The following is a 16,517-nucleotide window of genomic DNA, read 5'->3' as shown; positions in this document are numbered from 1 at the left end:
TTTAAGTATTTTAAAGGTAGAAATGCTAGTTATCTTCTTAAAATATTTTTCTGATTGATCACTTGCTAAATCAATTTAAGCACAAATTCACCTTAGCCTGAAGCACATACTGGATTTAGCTCTTCTAAATATCACAAACTTACTATTATTGTATTGTTGAAATTTCTTTTCAATTCAGATGACTTGCACAGATAGAAAAAAATCAGTGCAACTCAGGGAAAATTATATTTTCCAAGTTATGATAGCTTGCAGTGATTTTTCTTTTCAGAAAAGAACCTTTGGATTTCAAATTCACTTGGTTGCTTGAAGAGGCAGCTGAGTTATAACACTGCATTTTGACTGGATAACACTGGATTTTGACCTTTAAGTCCTTACACTACTTTTCCTCCCTCCATCCTCAATAAGATGCTACTACCACTAAAGAAAGCTCCATGGAAGAAGCAAATTTTTTGCCTTGCCAAAAAAAAAAAGGCAGCAATGACTAATTTTCCAAGAAATTACAATATTGGAGCAAAAGATAAACACTGAACTATGTGTCTGACCTTCCTAAAAGACTAATTTTTGTTTGCCTTTCAGATATAATGATTTTACCATCTTCAAAGAACAGAAATCTGTATTTTCAAAATGAAGTGTTGAAATATGAATCTGTCCTGAATCATTCTGAACTAGCTGGTGGACGGTCCATACACATTAACCATTTATAATTCATGAGGGATAATGTCCATGGTGCCATGATTTCTACAATTTGCTGACAAACACACTGTTTAATTTTTGCCCAGACTGCATTTCCCCATAAGCAGAACATCACCTTCTGCAAGGTGCGCTACCTTGTGGCAGCACACCTTGCAGACAAACTGCTTTGTATCACATATGACACAGTTGCTCACCCCTCTCAGTTTGTAGAGTCTGGATCCAATTTTCAAATGAAAGATCACTTTGCTGAACATTTATTTTTCCTGTGGAATTACTGCTCGGTGAATAGGCTGCTTTCAGCCTTGGGGGTTATTTATTTAGATTTTCATTCTCTTCAAAATGTTGGTGGAAAATGTTTGTCTGCTGGAGGGGTACCATATGCTTCTGATCTGAAGATTGACTGACTCCTACTGCGTAAAAAGTGAGTGAGCAAGTAGAAACTCAGGCAAAAGATTGAATGATCATTAAGTATCTAAATGAACTGGGAATTACAGTCCCAGTTTGAAAGGTCTGTCAGATGAATCGAGTTCCAGTATAATTCAGAGTCCTGGGAACCTAAATTTCTATACACTCAAGAGTTTAATATAATATTAGAAAGATATGGATGAGAGAGCATGAAAGCTGAGAAGGATACAACATGAATGCAGCAAAACCTGCTGATTCAACAGTAAATGCAGGCTCCCAAAACGAATAATCTTTTTTCTGCAACAAATCATGATATTGTTCTGCCTAGAATCTGTACCAATTATGAAAATGGCACCTTTTTACACACTGAACAATTAAAAAGAAAAAAAACCCTGATTCCTTCTATTCCAAGACATTTTTTGTTAGGTATGCATCTTTAAAAATAAAAACATTCCTAGGCAAGTTTAGAAAAACTACTTTTTAAAGGCATATTGACTTAAGCAAAATCATATTCAGCCTGTGCACTTCCTATTAAACTTTATGACATTTAATTTCTTCTGTGTTTCTCTTCTCTAAAAATACTCCCATTGTGTAAATGTTTGGATTGGTCATCTACATTATCATCTTCCACACATTTTTAGTTCCTTAAAATATCATATATTTGTTTCAAAGAGGAGCATTTTACATGATGGGGAAATTCAGATGGCATACACTGACAGGTTTTTGGAACAAATGCCATAGAAATTTCTCATAACTGATGCCTGAGCCAACCAAATATTATGCTTGAAGTCCAACCAACAAAGCATTTGTGGCCCTTGTAAATACTATTTCGCACAGCCATTGAAAACGCTCTGCTCAGATAGCTAATACTCCATATGCACAAAAACAGCAGAATGAACAAACACACACCATTAGCTGGGATTTTGTTTCACCAGCAAAAAAAAGGTGTCAGAGATTATAGCAAGCAGACAAGTTCAGGATTCCAAGTTCCTTTCCACATCTGCTTCAGAGAAGGGAAGAGACTGGACTTGGTCACATCTACCAAAATTTATGTACTGCATTAGCCATAAATGCACCAAGAATCTTCACATCAATCAACTGGTTGCAAGATGTCACACCTTGCTCTCAAGCACAGTGGAGGGGCAGCAGCTCTGCCAAGTGTTTTACTCAACCTTGATGGTTGGAATCCAAGTTTGAATTCCAAAGTACTTAAACATATGTGTTAACCATGGCTTTTAACTCTTTTGAAAGAGTTTGCAGGTGGAAGAGAAAGAAGATCAAAGCAGCATTTAAAAATATATATTTTTAATGCTATCAATACTCATTAAGTCAGAGATGGTGACCAGAGACTGCTGCAAGGGGAAAACAACAGAGGGAACACAATATTTTTTGAACTCCAACTTTTGCCTGATGGAGAGAAGGATCTGGTGAAAGCAGGGAAAGACATGCACACAAACACATACCAGCACTTGTAACACTATGAATTCTATCTAGGCTCCTGAAATCTCTGGTCAAACTGACTTCAAAGATAAAACAGGAGATTACTGGAGTTTGACTGTAATCCTGAGTTGCTCTTTGTCCTTAGATTTTTGTATCTATTTGTAGACAGAGCCAACCAACCCTGTACTTCACCAGCATCAGAGTAGTTTCCATCAAAACTGTAACAACTTTGGAAACACTGGACTTTTACAAAGTTTGAAGATACTCAGTCTTGTATATAATGATAATTTGCAAGAGAATGATTTACTCATTAGCAAAATCTTGAGGAAACTAGAAAGACAAGCAAAAAATCCCAACCCTCTCCAGCTCCAAATCCACAAATCTTCATTCTGAATGACTTGAAAATCTTACCCTTTTTGGAAAGTATTTACTTCTGTAGCTCATTAAATTTTAGCAAAAATCTTTGAAAAGTCTTCCCTGACTTGTGTATCCTACATACTTTGTAAATCTGTTCTAAGCCTCTTTGTCTCTTTCTTCTTTTTCCCATTTCCTTTTCATTGTAGTCATGTTTTCCATTTGCTGCAGCAACCTCTTTGGACTTCTTGAACTGTTTTGAATGTTGAATAAATGCGGATAACAAAGCCACACTGGCATTCATGGGAGTGTTAACACTGATGTCCATGAGTACTGGAGAGGATACGAAAATCAGTGCCCACTATCATAGACCCAAGGATTAGGTTCAGCTGAGAAGTTGAGGTTTTGCATAATATTTGTATATGCACACTAACAGAAGTACACAAAGCACAAATGCTTACATTGAACCAGATATGCTTAAGTTTCCTGTTAAATTAAGGCAACAAGCTGGGCTACGTATGATACTGATTTAAAAAAAAAAAAAAAAAAGAAAAGTTGATTAAAAATTATTACCTGCATAAGCACATACAAGTTGCTATAACCTATCAGAGAAAAGTGGCCAGGCCAGCATCCAGCTAAATGCAAATACGCAGAGGAATAAGATTAGTAAGATTATAGGCAAGCACAGGACTTCTCCCAGTTGCAGTTCTCCCAGTTCCAGCCAATAGTAACTCCATCTGAGGCTGGAAGTTCAGGCACCTACCAGTTCAATCTCTCATCTCTGTGTCTGTCTCCACGCCATCTGAGCAGTTCCCACATATGGTTCCCACAGCATCATGTGGCAATGAGTCCCACAAAGTGAAAAAGTAGTTCCTGGCTGTCCGATAATTTCACACTGTCTGCTCTTGGCTCTTCTTCTACAGCAAACACTGAGCAATTGCTCCCCACTTACCTTCTTCTGACTCTTCACTACTTTATTTCTCTCTGTCCTGTTCTCCCATGGGCATCCCTTTTCCAAACTGGGGTTTTGTATTCTATTTACCTTCTCCTGTGTTTAAGCAGTTCAGGTGTTGTGATCATCCCTGCTGTCCTCCTTCTCATTTAATCCTGACTGTTTTTATATCTTTTAACAGTTATTCAGCACCATGAGACTAGAACCAGTATAAAAATGCCCTGTGGGGATTTTTTTTTCACTTCCTGATACTCCACTTGGATTTTATTTTTAGTACGTTTTTAGTATTTAATTTTTGTCTCTCTGCTGCTGCTGCTTTACTACGAAAGATTGACTCTAAATTACAGGTTGTCACTGTATGTGCCAAACCACCATCATATTATGCCTATATATTGTTTTACACTATTAGAAATGGAATTTTAGCCATAGGATCTATATCTCAGGTGGTCAGTATACTAGCATTTACTGCAACTTTTTTTGGTCCACTTAAGTTTTTACTGTTGTGAATAAATTTTTGTAAAAATTTCTGTGCCCATTTTCTAGAACATTTGCCAGTAAGTTGAACAGCATCAGTCTTGAAAAGTTTATGTGAAGCTTTGCTCATAGCTTCCCTGTATAGTGAAATGTGGCAGTTTAATCCTGCTTATTTTTGATCAATCATCAGTTATTCTGATCAGTTATGAAGTGGGTTATACCTTGGCAATTCCGTTTCTTTAAAGTTTTTGTACATGAGCTATGGCTCCATTGGCACAAGTATTTGAAGAGCAAAGAAGGGCTAATTTGCTTTTGATCTGTCATTAATCAGGTAAAAAATGTTAAATCTTTTTGGAAGATTAAGTTTGATATTGTACTCGTAAGTACAATTAAGATTGTGTATTGAGAGATTGTTTTCTAAGGTAGGCTGGGATGAAGAAAGAAGCCTCAACCTCACACATGTTGTCAGGACAGAAGAGCACGAGAGATTTTTTTTGTTCTGAAAAATCTTCAGGTAAAACATACCCTTAAAATTAACTATAGAGAAAGAAGATGTTCACAAAATGTCCTCTAGTAGCTACTCTTTGAATTGATATCCCAGCAATGGGGTCACTTAGGGCAGAAGGGGATCAAAAGTAAAACTGGGTATCATTTTACTAGCAAATGGTCAAAGCACACAAGAACAAACATTTCTAGTGAAGTCAACAGCATCAGGAGTAGCTGAGCTCCCTGTGCTGCAGGGACAGAGACAGGACTTGTACCACTGACAGGTCATGAACTTTGTCTGTGGCTGCTCTTCTCTCCTCAGACTGTTCAGCAGTGTGGATCACCCTGCCTGAATTTCACCCCTGCGCCACCTCAGCATCCTTGAAACACTCCACCTGATGTCTCAGAAACCGGCCTGCCCTTTGATCAAGGGGTAAAATTCAAATTTAAAAGGCTACATTGAAAAAGTAAAACAACAACCCCACAAAAAACCTGAAACAAATAGAACCCATTCATACATACACACACAAACTAACAAACTCTACAACTTCAGAACCAAACACTGACCAGCTGACAGAAGGAGCACTGGAGGTCAAACCAAGGAAAGAGAGAAAATCAAATCCAGAAACTATGTCAGTCTATGTTGTGCAATCTGTTTTCACAGAATCAGCTAAATCTGAACTCATGAATTCCTCTTCAGCTTTTGCTCCTCTCAATCCTATATCCACGGTATCTGGGAAATGACTTAAACACGACTCTGGAGAACAGCATGGGACCAGTGCTTCCAGAAGGCCAAAGTCAATACGTTCACATATCAGAGACGTGACAGGGTAGCTGTCCCAGCTGCACAACACATGATGTGTCAACTGCTTTACAAAGGGTGGGTCAGGAAGAGGCTCATTAAGACAAGCACTACAGCTCTCCTTGCAACATCTCTGCGTCCTTGTCCAGTATTACAGAAAAAAAAAAAAAAAAAAAAAAAAAAAAAAAAAAAAAAAAAAAAAAAAGTTACTCTGTAACCCCAGAGATAAGTGCCAGCTTAACCGTGTCTGCTGCATTAAATATGATCTGTAACTGATCTTTTATATAATTATTTCATCATTGGGAGAACAGCATAAATGATTCTGATTAAACTTTTCTGTAATAATAATTATAAAAAATTATTCTGATAACCAAACTTGAACTACCTTACATAGGTGATGATAGGGAAGAGAGGTCCTTGTCCTCAAGCATGCCTTGCACTGAGTGTCAGACAAATGACTTCCTCTGAATTCCTCTTAGAAAAGATCACGACCCTACTCCCTAAATGCATGCAGAGCCTAATTCCCACTGAAAACATTCAGGGAATTTGGTACATAAATACATTTCAGACTCATCGGTAAACAGGGCCAAGCTTTGAGATGGCTTTCTGTGCAGAGGTGTGCGGCACTTCTTGGATAAGAAGGGCAATAAAACAGCACATTTTGCAGAGCAAAGAACTGAAGTGTAGCATTTTGGGCAGCACGAACTTGCAGCTATGGGCAAATTTCTTTGGTGCATCTGCTGGGAAACAGTGCTGGAGGGGAATGAGTTACATCACTTTTGCTTGGGTACTGAATTGTCACCACCATTATGGATTCTACCCTCACCGTATATGAAAGCTGTTCCAAACAAATTAGGATATCTTCACATGTCTGTTAAGGAAAGTAATGTGTTTTCTCTCATTTTAGCCATCCTTGACCCTTCTGACCCTTTAACAGTAAAACAGACTTCAATCTCACCAAACTTAAAAGTGACAAGGGCACTCCAGATCTGGAACTCATGCTCCACTATCACACCTGTTTATACAACGTCTCCATTGACTTCTAGTCATCTAAAACCTTTAAAATAGAGTTTAAGGAGCACCTTTAAAGCAGCGCTATCCCACTCGCCTGTGTGTGCCTACTGGAAGAGGGTTTTTGGGTAATTCTCTAAGACAAGAGCCGGACAGTGGATTCCATCTCCATTGTCAAATGGCATCTTGGCTAACTGGGACTGTCTGTGGCACAAGCTTGTTCAGAAAAGTCAGAGATTTTCAGAGTGCTAATCCCTCTTACACAGACAATCTGCAGCCCATTTGCTGTTCTGTTTTGGCTTTATTTTTTAATAGGGCCTTAAAACATATTTTTCCTTAAAACGACAACGTTCTTTTCTGCCCTCTTTGTTCGTGGGGCTTTGTGCACTCATAAACAGTTTAAGAGTTCTCTTCACACCTGCAGTGCACATGTGTGCCTGAAATAAAGATTCTCTTATCTATTCTTCACTGATAACTTGAGAGTATAGTGCTTAAGAAAAGGCATCATCCTTGTAACAAAGGACAAAACCAAAACCACAGCAGTGACAGTGAGGCCAGCATGTCTGGGGAAGGAGAGATCCTCAGAGTTAGAGCAGAGAGGCTAAGAGGAGGGCAAGCAGACCTGCATCTCCTTTCCAGGTGGCAAATCCTGCTCAGAGACACAAGCACACCTCCTGTACTATCTCAAGGTTTTGCTCCATCCTTTAGTGACCTTCCTGGGCTCAGTGTTGCTTATTTGAAAAACCATGCCAAAAATGCTTCCCAGTTACCATAATCTGAGCAATGATGAAGCTGTGCTGCTACTCAAAACCCTCTTGCTCAGGAAATGCCCCCCATGGACTTGTTTCCTCAGCAGGAGGTGGACCAACACGCAATGGATTGCAGTGCCGTGACTTCTCAGCTGCCTCATGCTGTTATAGCTCTGCTTGTGCTGACATCACTGACCAGCCCCAGCAGAGGAAAACCCCAAGCCAGCCTAACCACAGAATAGTTTGGGACTGGCAGGACTTTCCCACCCTCTTGCAGCTTAAGCATCGGTAGAAAGTCTGAGAGAGATTTTTTTCTGCAGAGAAAACCTTAATCTTCTGGTTAGACAACATCACACACTTCAATTTGATACTTAATAAAGTGCTGTGAAGCTACAATACAAGTATTCACTTGGTCACTTATCCTTTTAGCAATAAAAAACAAGTGGGACTGCAGTTCAGTGGCAATTTGTTGCAGCTGCTGTGGCCAGGACCCCCTCAGAAAGTAATTTCCAGAGGATTCTACTTGTTAAAAAGCCATTTTCCTGGCGAGGAGTGGGATGTCTGGATGATAGCAATGGGGACAAATCCAAGCACAGAAGTTTACAAGCATTCCTACAGAGCATTTTAAAAACTCTGTATTTATTTAAACAATTACAAAACATTGTATGCAGCTCAGCAGTTTAGTACTACCACCAAACTATAATTAGACTTTTAAGCCCAGGCAGTTTTCCTCTTTACCTGTAAGATGATATGAGACAGTATCAATATTTGGCTCCACACAGAGAAAGTGTGGACAGTGGATGTCAACCTCCTGTTCTCATGGTCCCTCCTTGGTTCTCAAAATTTCCATTCCTCAATTTGACCTACACTCACTCTCTCACCCTACCACAGGAATTGGCTATGAATAACATACAAATGGAAGTTTAGTTTTGTTGGAAGTAACAGCAATTGGTTTGAAAGAACAACTTTCAGTCTTGCTGGGCAACCCCATGGTGTTCAGCTCACACAGAGTGGCTGGTTATGTGAGTCAGATGATGCCATTATTGCTACCTGAGTGGATGATAAACTGAAATTTAAGAATCAGGCAGGTCTGGCAAAATGTGACCATTGACATGTCCTGTTTTCTCTCCCTCCTCAAGAATGACAGGAGATGATGTTTGAAAAAGAAAGAAAGGAAGCACACACCCAGTACTCCTACCAAGGGGAGACTAAAAGACTCATAGCTCAGTCACTGTGTGGGCAACCTAAAACCTAAAATCCTAGAAGAGAGAAACACAAACTTTTATTTTTTGAGGTAGAAAACAGCATCCTGAGTCCACAACAAACTGGTTAGGAGGGCTCTGCACTCTCATTTTCAACCCAAAAGAAAAGAAGCAAAGAAATATGGCAAGTACACTGCAGTATGTACTAATTCTGACAGGTCAGGCCATAGCAGAATGTCCAGTTTAGTATCTTTTCCTACTATCAAGAAGAGATGCACCACTTTCTGTAGGAACATATAGCAAAAAACTCCAAAAACAAACCCGGTTCAGGAAGCTACCTTGCTCTATGCAAAAGGAAAAGTAAAGATCTTCCCCCATCAGATGCACTTCTTTCCCTGATGCTGTTCCAGTTAAGAATGAGATTCCAAGAAAAAAAGTTTCCTGCTGCAACAACAATGTATTGTGTTCACAGTTCCTTTAAGAGATCTCCACTGTAGTCATTTTAGATTGTAGAGAGGAGATCATGCTGACAGCAAGTCACTGCTTTACCCAAGGCAAGCTGCCAAAACATGCAGAACTGAACCCTGTCCTCTCATTCACTGGACCGATAAATATGGTTTTAAAAGCATGCACAGCCTGGTTCACACTTACATGATGCACAGAGAATGAGGCAGAGGGCTTGCAGAGTGAAGCAACACCTCATTCCCAAGCATGTGCAGAGCAGTCTGCCTTTGCTTACTGCTAAAAATGCTAAACCAGTGCCATTTGCACTACACATGTGCAACATGCATGTCTCAAAGATTCATTACTATGCATATGAAAATTCAATCATATCAAAGCTTAGCTTTAAGAAAGTCCCAAGGGGCTGAACCGTGTGCTTATGTGCTTTGAGGGGGGAAAACCCAACAACTTTTAAGCTTTTTTCCTTTTTTCTAGCACTGCTCTGCTCTTTCCGTTAGTAAGAACAAAATAGCTGCTGAATGAGTGAACTCCATGTTCCCACTGTGAGTTTATATCCATTTATTTTCATAACTCAAGTTCTGTTTGTGTGAACACAAATATATAAAACTTAGATGGATTTAAGGCCAATCCCCAAAAAAATGTAACCAAGATGAAAAAAACCTCATTATTTTATTTGAAGATTGCTGTGATTTAGTATTATGCTGTCCTTTAGTACAAACATATGTATCCTTCTAAGCCATCCTGCTCTCTCTCTAACACAACTTTCTGTAGCCCATTCTATAGCAAAGGATTCTGCAATTAGCTTGGAAGAACCATAAATAATCTATTTTCACATTTCATTACAATTTGAAAATTACTTGATGTTCATTACAATTTCCATTAGAATAAATCTGACTTTCAACCAAAAAGGAAAAAACTTACACTGAAGAAAAGTGATGGGGACACACACTGCCAATGCACATCCTATACTTGGTGAAAAAAAGACGAGATAAAGTTCATGGTCTCTAATAAAAATAAAAACTTTTGCAGGCAAAATTCATTTAAGAAGAGTAGCAAAGCAAACCTTTTGATCTTCTTAGCTTCTGTATTGGCTTTTCACATCCATGGATACAAGGCTCATAGTAGATTCCTATAGGTTTCAACCTAAAAGTACCAGAAACACTACCTAGAACACAGCAGTAAAAGACGAAGATTTCAAAAGAATTATCTTCAGTTCACTAGAAGAAGAAAAAAAAAAAAAAAAAAAAAAAAAAAAAAAATTCCTAATACACTTGGAATTTTACCAGTGCAGGAAAAGCAGAATGGTGGCTTCTAGCTTTCTCCACCATGTCTGCAGTGTCACGCAAACTTCAGCTCCTTAAATCCATCATAAACATTTCACGACTGCGGTGCCCATAAACATTTCACAACTGCTGTGCCAAAACCAACACAAAGCTCTGCAGCACCAGGACAGGACATGGTGACAAGCCCCATAGCAATGATGGGCCAAGCAGGGGCTGCTGGCTCCAGGTGTGTCCCACCACACCCTGATTCCTGCCAGCCACAACCAGTGCATGCATGCAGGCGGTAGCATGAACTTGGTAGGGACCTTGGCAAGCACACGCAGGAGGGGAAGCTCTCTGCTTTGAAGGTGTTCTCCAAATTAATATTTTTGCATATATATAAAACTTGTTTGGACATACTTCAAAAATTAGCACATATGCAAAACCTGAAGAGGAAAGCCATGCTGGAAAACCAAACAGAAGCAGAAGCTTCATGGGACTCCTCCTCTGCAGAGCTAAATTCCTCCTGAATGACATTTCCAGGGTGAGGCATTTGTCAGTACAAGTGTAAAAGGACCAAAGGCTCTATTGACAAGCCATGAGATACGAGGTGCTTGCAAGATACATCCGGTGTTGAGATAATTAAGATCAAAATTAAACTTGTGCTATATTTGCATCTGCAAAGCATCAGTTAATCAAACATAATGAGTTAATCAGACTCACTTTTCTGAGGGGAAAATGTGATCATGCTTCATCATCTTCTGTGTTGTCATTAAGCTCTGACAGATTTTCCATACAGAACTGACTCTTCCTAAGTACTTGCACACCCAGCAGCACATCAGAGTTCTAGAAATTTTCTAGGCGTTGCTGCAAAGCTAATAGAAAATATTTATAGTAAAGCTACTTCAAAGGAGCTTTTGCTCTATATTATGACATCAGTTAATAATACAATTTGAAGGGGACACTAAGGACCCAGGAAGGAGATAATACTCTGGACTCCATTTTTTGCAATTAAGAGAGAAGCCAGTAGGTTATTTAGCAAGACTGGTGCCAGTAAACCAGTATGTCACCCAGATTTCTAACACCAAACAGCAAAAGCAAAGAATTAATTCTCTGGTGGCCTGTGCAGATTTAGCAATTCTGTATTTATTTTTAATTAAAAAAAAAATAAAAGACAGCTATTTCTGGATGTAATTTCTAGTTATTTTAATTAATTTATTTTTAATCCCATGAAGAAATTTTTTTTACAGTCTTGGTTGCTAGCTATTTAAGATATTGTGGTTACATTTTTGGTGTCTTTTGTACATTTTATTGTAACATTGTCAGGGCACTGCATTCAATTACTACATCTCATGCTGTTTTACTTGCTACAAAGCATCATCGAAACATTTTCTAGCAAGTCCTTGTGGGTAACTACGTCCTGTCCAAGAAACACATGTATGTCCATGTGTTAATAGGTATGAGATCAGTATCAAATTAGAATCAATTTGAATAAATGCCTCTTTGGTTTGGCTTCTGTGGTCTCAAAACTCGTAGCTCAAGCTGCAATAGAATTTAAAAAAATAAGCACCTCTTTAACATTAAACAAAGTGCATTTCGAATACTAAGGCTTATCTGAGAGCTCTCTGTTATGCCTCTACAGCACTAAAACTCATCCCAGCTTTTCACTCCTCTCTCCCTTTTCCAGACCTCATTATCTCTTTGTCAGCCACACAGATGTGCCGGTTCCCTCTGCTGGATGTCCCATTTCTTCCCTTCATTGCTACTGCTCCCATCATGTTCATGGGGAAGGGACAGTCTCAAACAGCTATGCAGCAGCAAAGGGACAAAGGGAATGAGAGACACATCTTACTGGGGAATAAGCTGAAAAAACAGCTTGTGGCCAGGAGGTGGGAAGGGGAGAAGATAATAGCACCCATAGACTAAAAAAGGAAAACAGCTGGAAATAAAGCTTGGTAGGTCACAGCCTACCAGATCATTAAAGGTGGTTGAGTGTGAAGGCGTGCAAAACCCAGCATTGATGGAGGAGACACGTCTCAGAAGAGAGAGGGAACTAAAACCCAGAGGAAAGAAGTCTAAAGGGTGATGAAGTGAATTAAAGAAACTACAAAGTCATCAGCCAGAAATCAGTGGAATGGCTATGCTTTTCAAGCACTGTACAATATGTTGTATTTTTCCTTTCAGGTTGCATTTCTATGGTTGAGCTAGAGTGCTCCCACTCACATGGGAGACCTTGCCCACAGTGGAAGCTATAGCTAGCACAGAGAAAAGTTAATTTATCTTCACTGTCAGTTATGACCCTGTTCGCTGTATCATTTTACCTGGAGAGGGTATATATCCAGAACACTTTCACAGACAGGTCACGGGACTGAGGTGTTGGATGTCCCTAGAAACATTTATCTAAATCCAATTTTGAAAGGAAACAAATAGCTGACAGTATATAATTTTGATCCCCCCAAAGTAACCTAGATTAGCATGCACTGCACAGTACTATTTTTCAGTATATTTTTCCCTTGAGCAAATGTTGTAGATACTTTCTGATTCTCTGTGAAATTGGGGAAACATTAACAGTTCACAGAAAAGGAAAAGCTACAGTGACAGTAAAGAACAGTGAAGAGAATGAAATCTCACCGATTTAGCACATCAGTGCTTCTCATTGTCTGCTGATCCAAGGCAGTAAAGGGAATAAGAACAGAAAATAAATAATATTCCTCAGAAAGACATAAAAATGTTAAGTCTTACTGAAATCCACATTTGCCCCGCCACTCTCTCTTCAAGTTGGATCAGCCTGCTTTGCTCATGTGAGTATTTTCATTAATTTAAACTGGAACTTTGCCTGACAAAAGTGCTGGATCTTCCCTTTCTGGGCAGAAGCACTGTAACTACCAGCTGAAAAACATCAACACTCCAGATAAGCCATGAACTATTGTATCGGTTGATTTATTGCTGATTAAACACTCCCAAGTTGCTCCTAGTCCTGAGAATTAACATAATTGAAAAGCAAATAGGTTGTAGGCTGATGGTCCTTTCATAAGTTTTGGTGATTTCCACCATGTGTACGTGCAGAGCTGACAACACAGCTCAGAGCCCTCACAACAGCAAAATTCTATAAATTTTTCTTTAACTTGCATATCCTTGGTCCTTACTAAAACTATTTCCCAGTTGTAAACAAGACATTCAACTCACCATCTAATGTTGCCAAGATATAAAAGATACTCTTACTTTTGAGACATTACAAATTCCACTAATTCAACAGATTGTTCTAGAAAGAAAAGCATAGGCCTGCTATTTTGCAAGTGGCATGGTAAACTTCAGTGCAAAGTCCCATAATCTAAACAAATTAGGCACTACCCTAATAAGAGAGTACTTTAAAAAAGAATATGAAAAGGTCATGTCTTAATTGGTTGATATGCGTGACACTGCTGTTAAAAAACACAGCGGTTTACCAGCCCAACAGCTGGAAGTATCACCAAAGAGAAAATATTTTCACAGAAGATACTCCTTTTTCTCTTTTCTTCCCTTGTTTTCTTTTCTTTTTTCTTTACTTTATTATTTTCCTTTTTTCTTTCCTCTCTTTTCTTCTCCTCTCATTTTTTTTTCTCTCTTTCATTTTCTTTTCCTTGTCTTTTCCCTTATTTTCTTCTTTTTATAGCAATTCTAAATTAACTGTGTTGCTTCAGGGGGATGGCCAGTAGTAGTATCTAGAATTACTGGGAGCGAATCTGTGTCATTTTCACATACATCTGTGTGAGGTCATGCAGGATCTGGGGACAGAATCTCAGGGAGAGAGGGTAAATTCAGCGCTGACAGCCCTTGATGAGAGGTCAGGCTTCACTCCCTGGGAGTCACAGCCACCAATTCTCCAGGGGTCTTTGCTTATGCTACAAACATGAAATCTTAACATGCATGATGCATCCTCTGCTACTACAGATACTTACAGTGCTGTATCTCGCTTGAAGTGTGCCTTGTGAGTTCATGCCAGTAACTAGAAGCATCCAGAAATCCCAGTCCAGGCTGGCATGTTAGGGGCAAATCTTGCAAATACAACTGGTGGGCAGCACAAGTTATTTTTCAGGAACTGGGTGAATTACAATCAATTATTTTCAACATTGCTCTGAGTAAACAGTGAAGCACTGAGGATGTTGTACATAGTGGAAGGTGGCAAGACTTCCCCAAAAGACAAGGGCTGGGCAGCACAGACTCACAAAACTCACGAGACTGATAATACTCAGTGGGAAAATAGGACCTGTATTTTGACATTCTGCAAATACATTGGAAACAAAAAAATAATCCAAGGAGAACACAAAAGAAGGTGCATCGGGCACCTCTATCTCCTCAAGATGATTCAACATTGTAATGTAATAGTAATTAGTAAAATGTGAACTAGAGAAGAGCACAGCACTTTATTAATATTAAATTATATAATAAATTATATTAATAATATAATTTATAATCATCACAGCATCTCCTGCTAAACTTTGCTTAGAGGTAAGGAGAGGCAACCAAATTCTGTGTAAATTATAAAGCAGTTGAGTGGCTAGGGAATGAAAGCTTGGAGGAGTTTAAAAACAAATTTCTCACACACAGAAAACAAAACTTACCACTACTGTTAACATGCCAGCACACAAAACCAAATTATAACATTCAATGATTAAGAAGCTGATGTGAAACACTTTAGCAAATTCAGTGGATTACTTGAATTTTCAGCTTCTCTGCTGCTATAAGGAAAATTTAAGCAAATACAGACCCTTCAGGCATTGAGTATTTTGCCTTTTTAGCGATGAATGTTGGCAGCTCTCTTGCTGCTACACTGTTGCTTATGAAAAGCAGCTGTATTTAGAGATACTAATAATACCCAATAAAATCTATATTTTCTGAAGAAGTCTACGTCTTTCAACATCACAACACACAACATTCTTACCATCCAAGTTAAGACTTGAGAGGGAAGAACAGGACTGATGGCTTAAAATTCTGCTTTAGACTTTAGCAAAAAGATAGTCAAATGAATATTATTTTCCATCAGACTTCCAAGTTCCCAGCCAGGGTAGAGAGGAAAGAAGAGTGCATAAGCAAGTCAGGGTCTTTTTTTTTTCCCTTAACCTTTTTTTTTCTATAACCTTTTCTATCTTCATTACATACTCTCATAGCCAAACAAAACTTCCACAACCACTGGAGCATATTATGGACAAGGAACCTAGAATTTGTTTTCTGTCTTCTTAAACAAATGACTGTACCTTAAACTATATCACAGGGATAGCATGCTTTTTTATTCTCACCAAGGATCAAGATACCAGAGATCAACTTGTGAGGTGTGATTTCTAAAACCAAGTTTGTTAAACTGCTGTGAACTTTTACTTCATGTTTTCCTCACCTATTCAAATTAAACTCATTTACTGTCTTGAGAGTTAATAAGAAATTTCATTTGCTTCTCACAGCCTTTTGAAGGAGTCAAACAAAGAAATGCTGAAGATGATAGTTTTTTAGATTGCTCTTTCTTTCATCAGTTATTAACCCTACAGAAAAAAATGAATGGTTTAAACCTCTTACTTGCCCAGTTCTTAACACCTATTATGAGATGATATTGTCTCAGGCAAGCCAAATGAAGTAAATAAATGAATTCAGCACATTAAAGCTCTGAAAACAATGTGAGAGAGAGGACTAGCAGTTATTTACACACAGCACACAGATGGACAGACACTCGAGCAATGAAGCGATGTCCTACCTCTCCTTGCCGGTGATAGTGCTTGGGAGGTTTTCCCATCTGCTCTAGCATTTTGCCCTTCTTACTGCTAGCAAGCATCAGTCCCTGGTGGATGCCTGCAGATCTGTTGGTTGCCTGAGTTGGAGCCTCCCCCATCAGGGTGGACTTGATGGAGTTCACCTTGGAGCTGGAGCTGTCTAGCTGGGAGCTCTCCACGATCAGGACCGCGGCTAGTAAGAGGAGACAGCAGGAGCACTTATTCCACATCACCACAATCATCTCCCCTCCCCCAAAAGGATTATCTTTTTTCTCCTTTTTCTTCTTTTTTTTTTTTTTTTTTTTTTTTGGCAATGAAAACAGAAGAGAGGGGGGAAAAGTTTTAAAAATATCTCCTGAAGGTGTTAAGGAAGCAATGGATTTCAAAGCCACTCAAGGAACTGCTGTTCTGAGACAAGGGAGAAAAATATTTTTAAAAAAGAATCCCCTAGGAGGAAAAAAAAAAAAGTGTCAAGTCTATAGGCAGT

The 16,517-nt window shown here is 38.9% G+C and overlaps 1 protein-coding gene across 1 annotated transcript in view; it reads right to left on the bottom strand.

Annotated features, from left to right (window-relative positions):
• DKK2 (dickkopf WNT signaling pathway inhibitor 2) overlaps positions 1–16,279 on the bottom strand; it is a 40,740-nt gene extending 24,461 nt beyond the window's left edge. Inside the window, exon 1 of the mRNA XM_063421412.1 lies at positions 16,015–16,279. Within this exon, the coding sequence (XP_063277482.1) occupies positions 16,015–16,272 (258 nt within the window). The 5' untranslated portion in view covers positions 16,273–16,279. The remainder of the gene's footprint in view (positions 1–16,014) is intronic.
• Between the last annotated feature and the right edge of the window lie 238 nt (positions 16,280–16,517).

Source organism: Prinia subflava, chromosome Z (assembly GCF_021018805.1).
Source record: "Prinia subflava isolate CZ2003 ecotype Zambia chromosome Z, Cam_Psub_1.2, whole genome shotgun sequence".
Lineage (NCBI taxonomy): Eukaryota > Metazoa > Chordata > Aves > Passeriformes > Cisticolidae > Prinia > Prinia subflava.
This window is presented reverse-complemented; position numbering and strand designations above follow the sequence as displayed.